Source organism: Malaya genurostris, chromosome 2 (genome assembly GCF_030247185.1).
Source record: "Malaya genurostris strain Urasoe2022 chromosome 2, Malgen_1.1, whole genome shotgun sequence".
Classification (NCBI taxonomy): Eukaryota; Metazoa; Arthropoda; class Insecta; order Diptera; family Culicidae; genus Malaya; species Malaya genurostris.
Window position 1 is genome coordinate 124,065,074 of NC_080571.1, and position 19,555 is coordinate 124,084,628.

The 19,555-nt window shown below is 39.9% G+C and overlaps 1 protein-coding gene across 1 annotated transcript in view; it reads left to right on the forward strand.

Moving 5' to 3' along the window:
• LOC131432365 (neuroligin-4, Y-linked) overlaps window positions 1-19,555 on the forward strand; it is a 215,616-nt gene that overhangs the window by 90,362 nt on the left and 105,699 nt on the right. Inside the window, exons 5-7 of the mRNA XM_058598598.1 lie at window positions 18,591-18,833; window positions 18,912-19,059; window positions 19,149-19,361. Of these exons, the coding sequence (XP_058454581.1) occupies window positions 18,591-18,833; window positions 18,912-19,059; window positions 19,149-19,361 (604 nt within the window). The remainder of the gene's footprint in view (window positions 1-18,590; window positions 18,834-18,911; window positions 19,060-19,148; window positions 19,362-19,555) is intronic.

Here is a 19,555-nt window from a genome sequence, read left to right on the forward strand (position 1 = left end):
GATATCGCATCGGATTAGCAATCGATATGAGAGATCCCAGAATCGATTTTTCAACGGTAGGACGCCCGCGAGCACTTCGAGACTCATCGTATGAGTCGACTGCATGCAACCTAAGGCAATACGCAAACAACGATACTGAATTCTTTCCAGTTTAATGAAATGGGTGTTCGCGGCGGATCGGAAGCAGAAGCATCCATATTCCATTACGGACAATATCGTTGTTTGGTACAGCCTGATCAGATCTCCTGGGTGGGCACCCCACCAAGTTCCGGTTATTGTGCGAAGAAAATTGATTCTCTGCTGGCATTTTTGTTTCAGATACCTAATGTGACATCCCCAGGTGCCTTTGGAGTCGAACCAGACCCCGAGATATTTAAATGTGAAGACCTGAGCTATGGTTTCACCCCCTAGTTGAAGCTGCAATTGTGCTGGTTCTCGCTTTCTTGAAAATACGACCAGCTCAGTTTTCTCCGTAGAGAACTCGATACCCATTTGAAGAGACCACGTCGACAGGTTGTCGAGGGTATCTTGTAATGGTCCTTGGAGATCGGCAGCTTTGGGTCCTATAATGGACACAACGCTGTCGTCGGCAAGTTGTCTTAGCGTACAAGATGTGTTGATACATTCATCAATGTTGTTTACGTAAAAATTGTATAAAAGGGGGCTTAAGCATGAGCCCTGAGGAAGACCCATGTAACTGAATCGTATTGTCGACAAATCACCATGTGCAAAATACATGTGTTTCTCGGACAATAGATTATATAAAAAGGTGTTCAAAACCGGCGAAAGACCATGCTGGTGCAGCTTCTTAGATAGGATATTTATAGAAACTGAATCAAAAGCCCCCTTGATATCTAGAAATACTGATGCCATTTGTTCTTTACGAGCAAATGCCATTTGAATTTCGGTTGAGAGCAACGCAAGACAATCGTTTGTTCCTTTACCCCTGCGGAAGCCGAATTGTGTATCTGAAAGTAAACCATTAGTCTCGACCCAATTGTCTAGACGGAAGAGAATCATTTTTTCGAACAACTTCCGGATACAGGAAAGCATAGCAATCGGCCGATACGAATTGTGATCGGAAGCTGGTTTCCCAGGTTTTTGAATGGCGATAACTCTCACTTGTCTCCAGTCGTGTGGAACAATATTACCCTCGAGGAACTTGTTAAATAAATTCAGCAAGCGCCTTTTGGCAGAGTCAGGAAGATTTTTCAACAAGTTGAATTTAATTCTGTCTAACCCCGGGGCTTCATTGTTACACGACAAGAGCGCAAGTGAGAACTCTACCATCGAAAACGGTGTTTCGTTTGTATTCGAAGTCGCAGCGCGGGATATCTTCTGTTCAGGAACAGAATCAGGACATACTTTTTTAGCGAAATCGAATATCCAGCGGTTAGAATATTCCTCGTTTCTTTTGTTAATCCGTCAACAAACCGTCGCCAGTAACCTAGTTTCTTTGCTTTAACTAAGTTCTTCATTTGCTTATCTAGTGCTTTGTAATTTCTATAATTATCAGGTGTTCCATATTTTCTGAACTTTTTGAATGCTAAAGATCTTTCCGCGTTCAGTGATGAGCACTCTTTGTCCCACCACGGGTTGGGAGGACGAATGTTGGTATTCGCGCCGGGTTTCGTTTCGTCTGAGCTTGAATCGCAGTGTCGAAAATCAAGCCAGCCATAAACGTATACTCTTCCTCCGGAGGAAGTTCTTGTGTTGTTTCTAGTTTCTCAGATATCGATATTGCGTAGCATTTCCAATCAATATTTCGTGTGAGGTCATACGAAACATTGATTGTTTCCGATGGTCTTAATCCGCTGGCGATTGAAATTACGATAGGCAGATGATCGCTACCGTGGGGATCAGGGATTACCTTCCACGTGCAATCCAACCGTAGCGATGTCGAGCAAAGGGATAAGTCCAGCGCACTTGGTCTTGCTGGTGGTGCGGGAATTCGTGTCATTTCTCCCGTATTCAAGATTGTCATATTGAAGTTGTCGCAAATATCATGGATCATAGCTGATCTGTTATCATCATGAAGACAACCCCATCCCGTACCGTGAGAGTTAAAGTCTCCTAAAACTAACGTCGGTGCGGGAAGAAGTTGCATGATACTGCTGAGCCAGTGAACTGAGGCTCTAGGGGGAATATAGATGGAAGCAATACAAAGGTCCTTGCCTTTAATTGTGACATGACATGCGACAACTTCAATACCTGATATCGAGGGGAGGTTAATTCGAAAGAAGGAATAGCAAAATATCCCCAAAAGTACTCCTCCGTAGGGATTATCTCGATCCAGGCGAATAATGATAAATCGTGGAAGTTTAGTGATACATCAGAAGTTAACCAAGTTTCGCACAATGCAAATGCGTCACATTTCAGATTATTTACTAAGTATTTAAAAGGATCTATTTTCGGGATGATACTTCTACAGTTCCACTGTAAAACAGTGATCGAATCCTTGACCTCGTTCGAAAAATTAGCCATCGAAGGAAACGATTGCTGAGAGGAGGGGCCATTTTGCAGTCAGCTGCATCAAAAACATTTTAACTTTTGGCAGGAAAGTCATCAAAATACCTTTTAGGGGGTCAGAAATGTTGAAGACGGAAAATATAAAGTCCACAATGTCACTGAATTTTACAAGTCCAGCACTTGATGTGTTTTCTGGTTCCTTGGGGACTTTCGGGGTTTTGGGTGTCCCCGGAAGTGTTGGATATTCTTTCTCCGATTTCAAGTCGCCGGAACTAGGAGCTTTTGGCTTCTTCTTTTCGTTTTTTTTACCAACACTTCCTTCTGCTGTTACTTTTGGAGGGCCTTCAAGAGATATCTTCGAACCCTTTCTAGGTAGTTTAGGAGATGATATATTTTTCCTCTTCCTAAAACTACGAGGGACAGTTGAAGATATACCTTCTTGAGGATCGTCAGAGTCGCAATCGTCCGCAGACAAACAGGTGTAGGGGTTCTGTTCAGGTGGTGTGGCGATTTTCAGCATTTCTGCGAACGAGCGGTTTGATCGTTGCTTGAGAGATCGTTTCAAATGATCTCCACGCAATTTATACGCAGAACATGCTGTGAGGTCATGCGGGGCCGCCCCACAGTAAAGACACTTTTCAATGTCTCTGTCGCAAACGCCATCCGCATGACTCTATCCACACTTCGAGCAGCGGGGTCGATTTCCACAATGGGAAGCTGTGTGTCCTAGTTGTTGACAACTAGTGCAATTCATTACCCGTGGTACGTAAGTCGTACAGGTAGACGAACCCTGTCCAGGAGAACGAATTTTTGAGATAAATTTCAATGTTGGATATTTCGACGCCAAGTCATCAGATATTTTCAAAATATTAAGCGGTTTATTCTTCTCTTTGGTCCGAAAATAAACCACATAAAGGCCGGCCGAGGGTGAAGGCTCTTCGGGATACTGTTTAACCCGGTGAGTCTTACTATTTGGAGCAGATTTAGAATCTGTTTCCATTTTATCTTCGGGGGGCAGGGTAGAATTTAATGGACTTGCCATAGCGCGGTTGAGGTTCCGCGCGAATTATAGGGGGAGTCAAAATATAAGACGATAAAGGGACACGAAGGAAAAAAAATATAATACTTAGCTAATGATCCGTAGCAACTCGGCCGCTGAGGCCAAGCGTTAGTTACAACGGCCTCTGAGAATTAATATGCACACAGCACCGGTTCACGGCACCACACTAAACGTACGTTCACTGTTCGTATTGTTTTAACACAATAGCACCCGGCACTGTCTAACTGTATTTATTGTTTATACTGTATTGATCTACTGCACAAGCTCGCGAATACAAAAGATTTGATATTAAATGACCTTGAAACGGATTAGAATGGATTAACGCACAGCTGCTCTAATGCAAACTACCATCCGATCGATACGACGGTCACAAAAGGAATGATTTTTTTGAGGCGTATGTTATTTATTTGACATAATGATTATTTTGTGCTTAGTATGTTTCCTTTTCATTCATATTTTGTATTAATCGATGCCTTGATCTTCGAAACCTCGTGCTTTATTCGAAACATTGTCGTTTTTAACTATAAAAATAAACTATTACAAAAAATTGTAAATCGTCCACTCCAAAAAGTTGGTCGTCTTTGACAGATATATATTTGTTGATGCTTTCAATGAACAATGAAATAATACTGGTCGCTAAGGATTATTACCAGTTGAAACTGCAATTGACCTCAATCCACCAGTCGATTAATTTTTCTTGTGGCTCTAATGCTAGTTAATTTCAATACAACAGACAGCGAAGAGGTTAAAACAACTGTCCAATATTCTGGCAGAGATGCCAGGTAAAATTTTGTACGTCCGCGTACTAGAAATGCTCCTATGCGAGCTCAAAATTAAAAATTATGACAAGAAAAACCAAACAAATACCCTACAGTAATAGCAAAAGTCATTAAATTGGACGTATGTTCATAAAAACTTGGAAAATTTGCAAAAAGTCTGCTTGATTGCAAACTCTGCTAAGAAAAGAAATTGAAAATTTACATACCAATCTGCAAACCTGGCATTCATGGTTCTGACGCTCATTATTTCGCTATTCTGCGACGATTCCGTCGCATTCTATGTCCAGCTGAAAACCACTGTACACCCAAACCTCCGTTTACGAACACTTTTTATATGTTACCTCTTTTTACGTACCTCTTTTTACGAACCAAATCCCAAATAACGTAATCTTTTTTTACGAACCAAATCCCAAATAACGTAAACTTTTTTTACGAACCTACTTCGTAAAAAAAAGTTTTGTCATTCATCGAAAGCGATTTCCATGGAAACTACTACAATATGGGTATTTTTGGAACGGGTTTAAAGAGTAGATTCCGGAAAATGATGTTTGAGGTATTTTGGAAATCCAAGATGGCGACTTCCGGTTGATTGACATTCCTTGAAAACCCTTGCAAAATGGGTATTTTCGGAACGGAATTGATGAGTAGATGTCGGAAAATGATGTTTGAAATGGTTCTGAAATCCAAGATGCGACTTCCGGTTTATCGATATTCCTTGAAAACACTTGCAATATGGGTATTTTCGGAACGGAATTGATGAGTAGATGTCGGAAAATGATATTTGAAGTGGTTCTGAAATCCAAGATGGCGACTTCCGGTTTGTTGATATTCTTTGAAAACCCTTGCAAAATCTCTTTCCGAAAGTACCCATATTGTAAGGGGTTTCAAGGAATATCAACAAATCGGAAGTCGCCATCATGGATTTCAGAACCACTTCAAACATCGTTTTCCGACATCTACTCATCAATTCCGTTCCGAAGACCCCCATATTGTAAAGGTTTTCAAGAAATATCAAGAAACCGGAAGTCACCATATTGGATGTCAGAACCACCTCAAAAACCTTTTTTTGATATCTACGCATCAATCCCGTTCGGAAAATATCCATATTGTAAGGGTTTTCAAGGAATATTATCAAACCAAAACTAGTCATCTTGGATTTCAAAACTACCTCAAACATCGTTTTCTGACATCTACTCTTCAATCCCGTTCCGAAAATACCCATATTGTAAGGGTTTTCAAGAAATATTAAGAAACCGGAAGTCGCCATCTTGGATTTCAGAACTATCTCAAACATCGTTTTCTGATATCTACTCATTAACCCCGTCCCGAAAATACCCATATTGTAAGGATTTTCAAGGAATATCAACAAACCGGAAGTCGCCATCTTGAATTTCAAAACTACCTCAAACATCGTTTTCTGACATCTACTCATCAATCCCGTTCCGAAAATACCCATATTGTAAGGGTTTTCAAGGAATATCAACAAACCGGAAGTCGCCATCTTGAATTTCAAAACTACCTCAAACATCGTTTTCTGACATCTACTCATCAATCCCGTTCCGAAAATACCCATATTATAAGGGTTTTCAAGGAATATCAACAAACCGGAAGTCGCCATCTTGAATTTCAAAACTACCTCAAACATCGTTTTCTGACATCTACTCATCAATTCCGTTCCGAAAATAGCCATATTGTAAGGGTTTTCGAGGAATATCAACAAACCGGAAGTCGCCATCTTGAATTTCAAAACTAACTCAAACATCGTTTTCTGACATCTACTCATCAATTCCGTTCCGAAAATAGCCATATTGTAAGGGTTCTCAAGAAATATCAACAAACCGGAAGTCGCCATCTTGGATTTCAGAACCACTTCAAACATCATTTTCCGACATCTACTCATTAATTCCGTTCCGAAAATACCCATTTTGCAAGGGTTTTCAAGGAATATCAACAAACCGGAAGTAACCATCTTGGATTTCAGAACCACTTCAAACATCATTTTCCGACATCTACTCATCAATTCCGTTCCGAAGATACCCATATTGTTAGGGGTTTTAGGCAATCTCAATAAACTGGAAGCCGCCATCTTGGATTTTGAAACGAGCCCAAACATCATTTTCTTGCACTTACTCTTCACATCCGTTCCGAAAATAAACATATGATGCGCGGTTTCCACAATAATCACACAAAACTTTTTTTACGAAGTAAATTCCAAATAACGTAAACTTTTTTCACGAACCAAATCCCAAATAACGTGAACTTTTTTTACGAACCAAATCCCAAATAACGTAAACTTTTTTTACGAACTACCTCTTTTTACGAACCCCCGTTTAGTTCGTAAATGGAGGTTTCGGTGTATTTCAATAGAGAACGACAAACAATTGTTGTACTATCTCTAATTCTAACAGAACTATGATGTTTATTAACAGATCGTGTTTGCTCGTGTACTTTTTATGGACACATGCCCAGGGAACACCAACATGTGTTCAAGTTTATTTTCATAGGGTCCCAAAAATGGTTGAACTTTCTTAAAAACGAGAGGAAAATCAGTTTGAGACTCCTTAAAATTAAATCGTTGCATTTTCCTCGCGTTTTAAGAAGGTTCAAAAATATTTAGGGAACAAGATATCTCGAAAATGCGTAGGATTTTTCTTGTAGAAGCTCTCGGATTACTCACTATACCATTATCGTATACTCCGACTAAAATTGCCCATTTTTTACCATTGTCGTTGATCGGAAATTCGACAAAGAAATAGCAGCAATACATTTTTCTAAATAAACTAAGATTTATCAGCGATAGCAAAATAAACTGCTTTTGTGTTTCTCAACAATGACAATTCTGTGAAATTAAGTAGAGTCTAAAGTACTTTACACCCTATAGAGGATCAGTAGGGAGTTAGTTTTAGGTTTACTTATTTCGGAGTAAACTCTCATTCAGTGTGAACTACGCAAGCGAAATAAAATCATGAAATTGTAATTCCAAATGCAATCATGGAAGCAATATCGAATATCGATATTTTTTGTCTGCGCTGCAAATTATCGATATCGTCGATTTCAAGCTCATATCGATATTATCGATAAATATCGATAAGTTTCCCATCTCTAGTTACCAGACAGTTCGTGCTCGCATCTCACACGACGCAGTCGAAAATCATTTACGGTCGCAAATCATATACGGTCGAAACAACAGAAACAAAGACAATACAGTACAGTGAACAATAGAGTGGACGGAATGGTCAAATACGATTTAACAAAGCCGGAATCTTGGCCTACAAGACCAAATTCATTTTGTATAGATTTCAAGCGTTGCAAAGTTAGACCAGCAGCAAATGAAATTGAAATCTTACTTAAAGAACGAATGCATCTAGACGCTAATAATGTAACTGAGATTCAATTCAACAAGGCGTCTAACTGTGTGTACATTATGTTTAAACGTGAAAGCGATGCAATTGGATTCGCTTCGGTTAACAACGAGGTGCACAGTGTTGAGTGTGATAACATTACATACAAAATCCCTGTGCACATGGTGGACAATGCCATAGAAGTACGCGTGCATGACCTCCCCCGCAGGTCACCGATCAGTACGTTCGGGAGAATATGTCGCGGTACGGTGAAATCCTTTCCATCGAAAGGGAAGTATGGCGGAATTTTTCCACGGTATCCGGAATGGCGTGCGAGTGGTACGTATGCATCTACGTAAGGCAATTCCATCTTACATCATTTGTGGTCAAGGTGGGACACATCCGTGTAAAACGCTGATTACCTATGAAAATCAGCTGGTTACATGCCAGTTTTGCGAACAACCTGCACACTACGGTAAACCTTGCACCGAAACTGCGAAAAGGACATCTTCAACCAAAGACAAGGTCAACCGTTCAACAATGGAAACTAGTGAGCGCAGTACTCCTGTTTCACCATCAAACCAACCAGCAACTGCAACCAATGTACAACAAGGCGCATCTACAGCAACTAGCAACGAGCTCAAGACTGCGAACATCAAGGAAAATGAAAAGAAGACGGAAATCAACAACAAAACTACCGATGCGGCAATGGATGACGAGACGAGTCACGAACAAAGTGCCCCTCAACCCTCGCAGGAGGGAAATGGAACCTCCTCTCCTCCTAGAAAAAGAGTGACAACGAAATCCACTTCAAAAAATGCATTATTTAAAAATTCGGCTAATTCGGCCACGTAAAGCTTGTACGCAAATAGGCCTGAAAAAAAACCTTTTAAATAAAAAAAAAAGTTAACAGAATTTATTCAGAAAATTAAAAGTACAAGATTGTTCATCAAAACCGATTCAGAGTACTCCCCATCGACTGCAACACACTTATGCCAGCACTTGATCCAATCCTCGAAACATTTTGTATATTTAGTTTTCGGTATGGCCATCAAAGCCAACTGCGATTTTCCATAATCTCATCTCTAGTGCTGAAACACGTTCCACGGAGCAATTTCTTGAGTTGACCGAATAGGAAAAAATTGCTGGGAGCCAAATCAGGTGAAGATTGAGATGTTATCCGTTTCGTTTTTAGCCAAATGTTCAAGGATAACGATGGCATTGAGTGACGGTGCGTTATCGTGGTGCAAGATCCACGAGTTGTTTGCCCACTAATCTGGTCTTTTTCGGCAAACTGTTTCACAGACTCACTTATTCTTCAAAAATGAGGAAGGACGACGCTTTACCGTAAATGAAAATCGCAGTGGATACCAGCAACGATTGATGCTTTGGAAACCAATATTCAACGTGTCATTGCTGAAATGCGCCCTCAAATTCTTGAAAAAGTGGTCGAAAATTGGACCTTCAGAATGACCTCTTTGAAAAATAATCGTGGCAGCCATATGTTCGAAATCACATTTAAATGTTAAATTCCAAGAAATTATCTACAAAAAAGTCGGCAATTTCATAATTTGGCATGTGTTTTAATTAATTTTCAAATCAGCGAGATCTTAAAAAACACCTGCTCGAAAATTCACCATGTAGGCCAATTTAATATTTGTTATAACTTCAAATCTCGCCAGGAAGAAAATGTTCGGATTTTTGTGACCGATTTTCGATTTATATTCAAACACAATGGATATTCAGTAACTTATTATTGTTTTCAAAGAACAGGTTACAAAAGTTGTAATATTCTTGTTGTTTATTCGTTTGTTTCGTTTTATTAGGGACTTTAACCGTTTCTGGTCATTCGCTGCACTTGTAATAATCTTGTTATATAATGTTTTCGCAGTATTCAAACAACCTATTCATCACTAACCTATGAAAAATATTGCTTCTTTTGCAATTTCGTTACTATTCCCGATCAGATTGTCATTGTACATTATAAATAACACAAAACCTATCTGAACCTGATATAGATTCAATATGAATAGTAATATCAAGTTTTTATATTAAACAATTGTATCGATTGTATCTGATTATATCTTATTGTGTTTATGTAAAATATGTTATACGTTGTAAGGATGAGAATCGCATTCCCAGGTGTGGATTTCCAAACTCAGACATTTTCCAGGTGTGATGTTCTGTATACTCCCAATAGAGCTTCCGACGTCCCTGATCCTGAGATATCCTTTTCGTAAGATGTGGTTGAACGGTTGCTTGAAATGATTGAATTTTTTAAACACATAGTTTGTTATACGGATTATTCTCGGTTGGAAACTGAAGCTGACGAGAGCAATTTCATACACTAGATATATAATTTACAGAATTCGAAGCAGAAATTTACGCGATTCTGTGTGGTATAGAATCGGTGCTTCTGCAGAGGATCTGTGCTAAACGAATATATGTTTGCTCTAGGAGTCAGGCTGTTCTAAAGGTACTTAACGAATACAGTAATCATATGTCGAACATAAATAGAACATCGAAGTATTTTAAGTGTTTATACATCTTACGGCTACTCGGTCATTTCGGTACTACTAGTAGCTCGCAAGGCGTGAATACTTCATGAGTCACCCTTTGCCCATATAGTGCAGCACTCGTGACTATAAAGAACAATCGATCAAATTAGCGTTTTCCACGATATCCTACTAAAATACGCTTCGGGCATGTCAACCATCTCGGTGTCGTCGCCTTGTATTATTATTCTTGGTGGAAGGCGAGGCTCAAAGGAATTCGTGAACGTCCAGAAACTCGGACTAAGAACAGAACTTTATCTATCGCTGCCTTGACCAATCTCGTCAGTTAATCCGTAAAATAATAATTGTGCAGAATCTGTCATAACTCGATTATGTCGTTTGCTGTTCTGAGGTAAACTAATAAGTGGAGCGTAGATACATTGTATTCGAGACACTTCATGAGTACTTGTCTTATCGCGACTATCCGTAGCTAGCACGAACGCTAGTAAATCCCACAAGCTATGGCACTACGAGTTTCTTAGTTGGCGATGATATACGACGGAAAAGTATTTAAGAGAGAGCCTTGTAGACGGTGTTCAGTAATGTTATTGTGCGTGTATTGCAGTTGACTAGCTTATCACCTCATTTGTAGATGGGACAGAGTACTCATTCCATCCATCCTTGCAGTGGAATCTCCTTCTCCCAAATCTTTTAGATAATCCAGTACTCTCTATCATATTTCAACAGTTCAACTGGCCATCGGTCATTGTCAGCGGCTTTATTGTTTTTCAGCTTTTTACCTTTTTTTATATATATAAAAAATAGGTATAGAATTCGCTTAAACTTTCGAAAATTTTTCCGAGGCCTGGAGGGCCGAATGACATATACCAATCGATTCAGCTCGACGAACTGAGCAAATGTCTGTGTGTGTGTCTGTCTGTATGTGTGTTGTCAACTAAGAGGTCGAGATCTCAGAGATGGCTGGACCGATTTTGATCAAACTAGTCGCAAATGAAAGGTCTCCCCGTCACCCAAAACGCTATTGAATGGTTTTGAGATCGGATGTTTACTTTTTGAGTTATTCGAAGTTTTATGTCAAAATTTTCAGTTTTTTGACAGTATCTGTCACAATTGACCTTAAAAACAGAATATGTTTTCAGACTTAGATTCCGCACGATAATACCTATTCAACAAGCCATAGATTGTTAAAATCCGTCCATTTTTAACGGAGATATCGAAATTTTTGTGTAAACGACTTTTCCCCCTATTCCAGCAGTAGGAGTTTTGAACGCTGTATGACAAAGCAATGCTTGGGAGCAACGGAAAACACGATTTTCTATTCTGTTACATACAATTGTTTCTAAGTACCAAAAAGACTGTGTACAGCATCCTTTTTCATGACAATTTGCCTCGGACCGATTTTAGCACGGCTCGTTTTTGGCAACATAATCGTTCGAATATGACATATATAAACCAGATGATTGCAGATTTTTTTTAATTATATTGTTTTAAACTACTTACAGCAATAAATGCTGGAAGAACATAACATCCATATACCATTCGAATCAGTTCGTCGAGATCAGCAAATGCGTGTGTGACAAATAATTTCACTCAATTTTCTCTGAAAATTTCTTTTCTACAAATTCAGATTCATACGAAAATTCGTATGCTCCCAAACAAAGTTCCTGAATTATGTTTGGTTCCGACCTCTGGTTCCGGAACTACATGATAATATATGAAACGAAATCAAAATTGTGTAACTCATTCTTCTCGTAGATGGCTGAACCGATCTAAGATTCAAATGAAATCTAAGAATCATCTAAGATGCAAATGAAAAGTTACTAGATTCTTTTAAACATCTTGCTCTTCAGTCAGATCCAACTTCCGGTTTCAGGGATACAGGGTGATTAGTATAAAAATGTCTATTCCACATAAATTAATCAGATTTATCGGGTTAGCAGATTTGGATAGTCGATAAAAAAAATTAACTTTTTTCAGTTTTAGTGGTATTCAGTTGTCGATTCAGAAGGCACCTAAAAATTTAATTCATGCTATGATTTCTCAAAGATGTCTTCACTGATTTTCAAATATTTTGAAACAAATGTAAACTATACAGCTATTCAGGTGAATTTATCTGACTTCGGCCATACCGATTTTAGAATTCCGGTTCCAGTACAAAATCGTTTCTCAAAGCTCAATCGTTTTCTCAAAAAAGCCTAATCAAATTTCAGAAACAAAAATTCAAATTGAATTAAACTTATATACAAAATTAATTAGTTTTATACATACATACAAAAATTAATGAATTTTATCCAATTAAGCTTCAAAGTTGTACTCAAAACTGTAATTTATTCGTCATATGGCCATACGAATCGGTTTGGGTTATGCTGGTTCCTGAATACCGGGTCTGGAAGTACCTTAAATTACCGTAAACTCTAAAGTGGAACTTACATATCATGGCATGTTTAATCGATTATCACACTTCTAGATTTAAATTCGATTGTATTTGCAGTTTCGACATTACAGAGTAATGAGTGATTACAATCTCAAATTGTCGCTTAAAACGACGGTCATTAAAATAATGTAATGAAAACTTAAACACCGAAGAATATTCATGCAAAAAACACATGCGAATTGATGAAAAAAAGGTATCATCTCACTGCTAGGTGGATTAATCACGTTTTTCTCTAAAGATTTGGTTGTTGGAAATCTGTCGTTGGCTGAGCGTGCATCCAGATTGATTCCTGTGTCGTTCTATGAACGGTGGGTTTGGACATTCAGATGCTCGTCGTAGTATTGCTTCCATCTATCGATCTCCTCACATTAACTCGGTGGTAACGGTACGTCAATGATGTTGTAGAAATGGCCTTTCATAATCAATGAACATATCTTGTCGCTGATTGGTTGTCATTTGATCACGCGCTATTGCGTCTTGCCCAGCATTTTGAAATTTTTTCTAATACTTTCTTTTGATGGAGGATCTGCTCAATGACCGCTTATCAACATTTACCTTGTCGTCTGCAAATTTGTGAGTCTCATCATGTATTATTCGATCGCTTCCTAGAAACTTGCGCAATTTGCTATTCGCAGTTACATGCTTCAAGCTTCCAATCGTAATCTTTTATTCGTCGCCTGCGTTGTTGCCGCTGGTTCAGATTCGAGTTCTTCAGGTTAGATTTGGTTTGACATGCCTCAACCCCTTATCTAACCGGAAGGCCATCGTGTGAGTTGCTAAAGTTTGCATTAAAAAACGAACTTTTTACAAATGGTAATAAAAAAAGCAAAGACAGATAACTGCCTTTGAAAAATTTACCATGGAAGATAATTATTTAAGCTTACTTGCAAAAAATTTATACGGCTTTGCGATCGGCCTTCCGGCAGTTAACAAGCGTGCTGACATATTTTTCAGTTCTGTCTTTGTTTTATTTATCAATTCCTCCTTAGTTTTCGCGACATAACTGTTGGAGTAGATCAGGTTGGCTCAGAAAATCGATTTGATGATCGTTTCGTGTAGTGGGCGACACCAGATCCGGCCAGAACACCGCGGCTGCTCGTCGCCAGCCACTCAAGGCACGGATGCTTCTGAGATCACCCTCCACTTGATCGATCCACCTTGCTCGCTGCGCTCCTCTTCTTTTTGTACCAGTCGGATTAGATTCAAGAACCATTTTCACTGGGCTGTCGTCCGACATCCTTATGACATGCTCAGCCCATTGTAGACGTCCGATATTAGCTGTCCGTACGATGGGTGGTTCTCCTAGCAGCTGTTGCAATTCGTGATTCATACGCCGTCTCCATATTCCGTCATCCATCTGCACTCCGCCATAGATGGTCCGAAGTACTTTTCTTTCGAAAACACTGAGGGCGCGTTGGTCCTCTGCCAACATAGTCCAGGTCTCGTGGCCATAGAGAACAACCGGTCTAATGAGCGTTTTGTAGATGGTCAATTTCGTGCGGTGGCGTACTTTTCTCGATCGAAGGGTTTTTCTGAGTCCAAAGTACGCACGATTCTCTGCCAAAATACGTCTCTGAATTTCTCTGCCGGTGTCATTATCGGCGGTCACCAGTGAGCCCTAATACACGAACTCCTCAACCACCTTCCTTCATGGGGGAAGTAAAATACGAAGTGCCCTGCTAGTCTTTGCCATCCAGAGTAAGATAGGTCTCGTCGTCATCACCACCACCACGTCGCGATTCGCTGTCGCTGCCGCTGCGTCATTGCCTGCAACTCCTGCAAACCAGTGGACGTAACTTCCGCTTCCTGACATGTATGTTCACCAGGTACTATGTCACTGTTTGGCCGGTTGCACCGACCTTCCGACCAAGCGCACGCAGCGATGTAGCCAGTTTTCTTTAGAGCTTTTTGTCGCTCAGGATCATCGGCCGTCCGGAACCGGGTTTTTTCGATACTCTGATTGTTGTTTAATAGTGCCAAGATGTTGTAGATGCCGGAACAAACGTATTCGGTATCCACAAAGTGCCGCACGATGTCCGTTTTTGACGCGGCGGGGGCCGTTCTTTGAACGCGCACATTTCAGAACGAAGTTGCTTGTTTTTCATATCACGGATAGAGTTCGACTGATAGAGCTGTCAAATCTCATCTGCTGACTCAATGGTTACTATGATTGATGCTGCATGGGTAGTTCCATCAGTGCCGGTGAATTTAAACCCATGAAAAGTCGTCAATGTTTGTCCATTTTTTCAAATGAAAACGTTTTCTGACACCTGCAACAGGTATTGAGCACTGTTAGGTTCTTGTGCCTTGAACCTCCTCATTCTGCTACTACCGTAGAAGGCTGCTACCCAGTTGACGTCGGTCATCATAAGATACACGTGGAGGCATGAGATAGGGACATTCGATAAAACAAAACCGCTTACGTTCGGGAAATCAAGTACAGTATTGTGTAGTGAACAAGAGAACGATCTCGAAATGAGTGAACCAAAAGAACAAAAGCTACCACAATTATTATTGACTTCAGGCAGTGCAAAATTCGACCTTCGATACGAGAACTTGGAGGTTTGCTTAAAGAGCAAATGCATATTGATATTATAAGTGTGTATTTACTTCAATGCAATAAGACCAATAATGTTGTTGATATCAACATGATCTTCCCTCAAGTGTCATCGATCCTCATATACGCAAAACTATGTCCCGGAGATACGGAGAGATTCTCTTTATCGAAAAAGAAAAGTGGAAGAACTTTTTCCTCGGTATTCTAAATGTCGTACGTTTGTTACGCATGCGCTTGAGGAGGGCTATACCTTCTTATGTGATTTTCGGTCAAGATACAAGAATTCCGTGCAAATCACTTGTTATTTATGACAATCAGATGGCCACATGTCAATATTGCCAAAAAGCTGTTCACTACGGTAAGCCATGTGATAAACTGGACAAGGAGACAACTACACCAAAGGTAAACGGTGCTTCCTTCACACAAACCCCAAGCAACCCCAGTACACCTGTGACAGCCATCAACAACAATGAAGCATCCCCTTCAACGAAACCATCAGTATCCCTTATAGAACAAAGTACACCAGCTGCAGTTAAAAACTTACCCTCCAACCAGTCACGTACCCAGAGGGGGGGCCCGAGGGGCCCTGGCCCCTCCCGAAATCAAAAACATATAATTATTTCGAATGCCTCAGACATGTGTTACAGAAATCACAAGACAGTACACGTAATGAAATGTAATACAATATCAATTCCAGTGGGAAAGTGTATAGTTTATGTTAAAAAACAGTAGTTAAAAGCACACAGAGAATTAGATACATACGCAATCCTCATTAACATTATTTTTTCATCTTTGGGCCCCTCCCGAAATGAAATCCTGGGTACGGGCCTGCCTCCAACCAACCAGCAACTGAAAGAAATGTACAACAAGGCCCATCTACAGCAACTAGCAACGAACTCAAGACGGAAATCAACAACAATACCACCGATGCGGTTTCTTAATTAATGAGGCAAGGTTCTACAGCCGGAGGAGCAGTATTGCGAAAGTATCAAATTATCCAATTTCACCGCTGAAAAGAATACCACTGGAAAAAATCATATACCGATTATTATCAGTGATCATAACTGATTTTTGATTTTTTAGGAATGATAGTGCCAACAATGCGAAGTTCTTCATTCTTCCTCGAATGAATAAATTTTTACTGTATCGCCCTCGAAAATTCGTCATGTGCAACTTGGCACTTTTAAATCATTCCTTTCCTTTGTTTTGTGATGCCATTCCACCTAACTCACTGTACAAGTTCTTTCTATGTACCTTCATTTCTCCCCTTCCCATCAGGAAATTGACAAGAAGTCATGCCAAGACACAAATATCCAAATAACTATTGGAACATGTCACTTGACTCCAGGTTTTTGTTTTCGCATCTACCATCTCCGAACTGTCTAAGTCTATCAAAAGGCTTTGATAAAAAAAACTAAGGCAGACTTTTAAGAAACTACTCCTTCCCTCTGCACGGTGAACATTTTAAAATGGGTCCAAATCTGTCCTTGTGTTGCAGCGTGTCAAAGCGAAACATAACCTCAAAACAAGTGCATCGATTTTTGTTCTGTTTCGAAACTGTTTAAAAGGTTAAGACGAATCGAAGATGCGAGCACCACAGTTTTCAGAGCATAAGTGTGCCAGATTCATAAGAAATTTAAGTTTAAATGACAGTCTCTATTTTGCGGAATCTAGTGGGATTGCGTATATTACTACTTAGTTGTTGAATTCATTTTCGACTAAATTATTCACAGTTGTTTAACAAGAAATTACAGCTTAACTAAAAACAATTGGAGAATTGAAAGAATGTTTTTTCTGCTGAACTTTTTCGTTCCGAAACGAGCATTCATATGTAATCATACTAAATATAAAATGGGACAAAGTTTTGTGTGAGTTTGGTGAAATGTTTAGCATAGCTTCGAATACAGTAGCCTTAATCTTTGGCATACATTTGAGTACCAGTTTCTGCCACATTAACGTAGTTTTCAGCTTTTATTAGTGCGTGTTTGAAATCCACCTGGCTATGATATTATCATACACAGCAAAACGCCTATCAAAAGAAGGTCACGCTTCACATCGGGGCGTGGTATCCTTAGGCTTCGCTCTGCTTTGCATATTTCATTTCAGGTCGCTACAAACAAACCAAATCAACATCACCCACAGAGCTACGAGCTACTGCTTGCTAGAGCAAATGATAAGCTTATGTCAATGTTATGCTCATGATATTAAACAATACCTATTGTATAAATAAACAATACCTACCGGAAAATAGCGAAGGAAACTTTTCTGTAGTACGTACGCAAACTTAGTGACCTTCAGACACATTTCAGAAACAGTTCGCGCTAAAGAAAAACACCTTTTTGCACGCTTTGGAAAATAATGGTGGCGCATTGTTTATTCAACCATAGGAAAAGCTCGGTGCTCTGGAAATTGAAATTTCTTCGAAAGCCGAAGATACATGATGCTCATAGAAGTAGTTTGTAATGAAATCTAAATGAAATTACGTTCCATGCATCAGTGAATACCATTGGGAAGAACGGCAGCACTTAAATTATTTTATCAAATTATAAAACTTTACGGTGTTATTTTCAAAAGCCCCGCGGCTAAAAGTCGACGCAAACAGAAAAGTTAGTAACTGCACAGTCAGAAGCAAAAGGAGAAATCGAAGAGAATGGAGAAAGCTCAAACTTTGGCTAATAATCGTTCCAACAGTGCAAAGAACTCATTATCCAGCAGAACATTTTTGAAAAAGTTATGCAGCTGGAAGTCTGTTTTCTCCCGTGGGTTTCCATAGCGCAATTCTTTTCTCGAATTCTCTTACTAGTGTGTGCATTTTTTTCCACAACTATCTCCAGAGTGGAAAGAAGAATCTTACTGCCTTCAGGACCTTTTTTGAACGGAGTCGTGCTACTGGCGACGGCACGAAGGAGCAATGGAAAACCGTACCGACCGTTAAAAACTTTAATGGCACCGCTGAGCGCCATCAGCCCATTTGCATTAATCATAGCGATGTCTTGGGAGTGTACACTCGGTCGAAGTAAGATTTCTGTTACAGTTCTATGTGGACCTGAAATGTACGATGGTCGGGAGGTTTGTCATGAGCACTTGGGAGGTTGGTTTCAACCTTGGACACAAAATATTCGCAATACGTGGTAGCGTTATCGCACCCCATTTCCATGACTGCCCTGTTTTGTGTATCGTACAATAGTTCGCTCCAGTCGCCCACCGCCAGAACAGTGAAGTGATAATGCAAAACTTTTTCTATTAAAATTTTATGTCCTCGGAAGTGAAGGCAAAAAGTCACATCTTCGTTAGTGTGTATAATAGAATTTTATACACTAAATTCAATTAAAAATATCATCGCCACCCTCTGGTTATTTGCCGCGTGTCAGCACAATCTGCGAGAGTGTCGCTGAAGTCTGAAAGCATAATAATATCATGCATCAAATTTGCAGGTCTCCTGTTTCATCGAGCAATCCTGATGTCGGGCTCTGGATTGGCTCCGTGGTCCCTCGTGGGCGAGCCAGCCAAATTCGCCGCGCATGTATCGCATCATGTGAATTGTTCACCCGACCTACCTCACCAGACGCTGCTCAAGTGTTTACGGGACAAACCACTCGATGACGTTTTATCAACACCGGTTCGAGCACCGGATTTCGGAAACGCCTTCGGACCAAGTGTGGATGGAGTGGTAATTGGTAAGTGGATCGATTATACATGGTTTCCGTGAACTCCTATTAGATGGATTATATCAATTAACAAATCTTCCATTCTAGACCCTGGCGAGATTCAGCAGATGGATGGGTCCCATTACAGTGATTACAGTGCACCCGCGGCACCCAAACCGTCAACCCATCTTCACAACACGCTCAACACTATCAACGCGATCCTTTTACGTAAACTAGCTATCAACAAATTATCCAAGTAATTCAACGCCAACACTCCACTAGAACTCGGACTTCACTGAACTTTGCACGTGTATCTTGTTTTTTTTTTCTTCTTCCCATCAACAGATATGACGTGCTGGTGGGGGTAACCCGAGCCGAAGCCTATTTCGTATTCAATTCCGAAGACGTGCAGTACGGCATTGAAGCCGACCGAAGATCGAAGATCTTGAAGAACTACGTCAAGAGTACCTATAGCTATCACCTTAACGAAATACTAGCCACCATAGTTAATGAGTACACTGACTGGGAAAGGCCCATTCAACATCCCATCAATATAAGGTAGGTGGGAAATGTGTGTGTGTGTGAGTTGTTTCTACTATACAGCTTTTGCGAACATTATGCAGCAAACTTTCAGCTTTCGGGATATAATTTTTCAGGGTAGAAAACGTATTTTTAAGATGGAATATTCGGTCAATTATTAAATATGAAAATATGTTTTCTGCAACGAACAATTTCAGATATGTGTGCGAAGC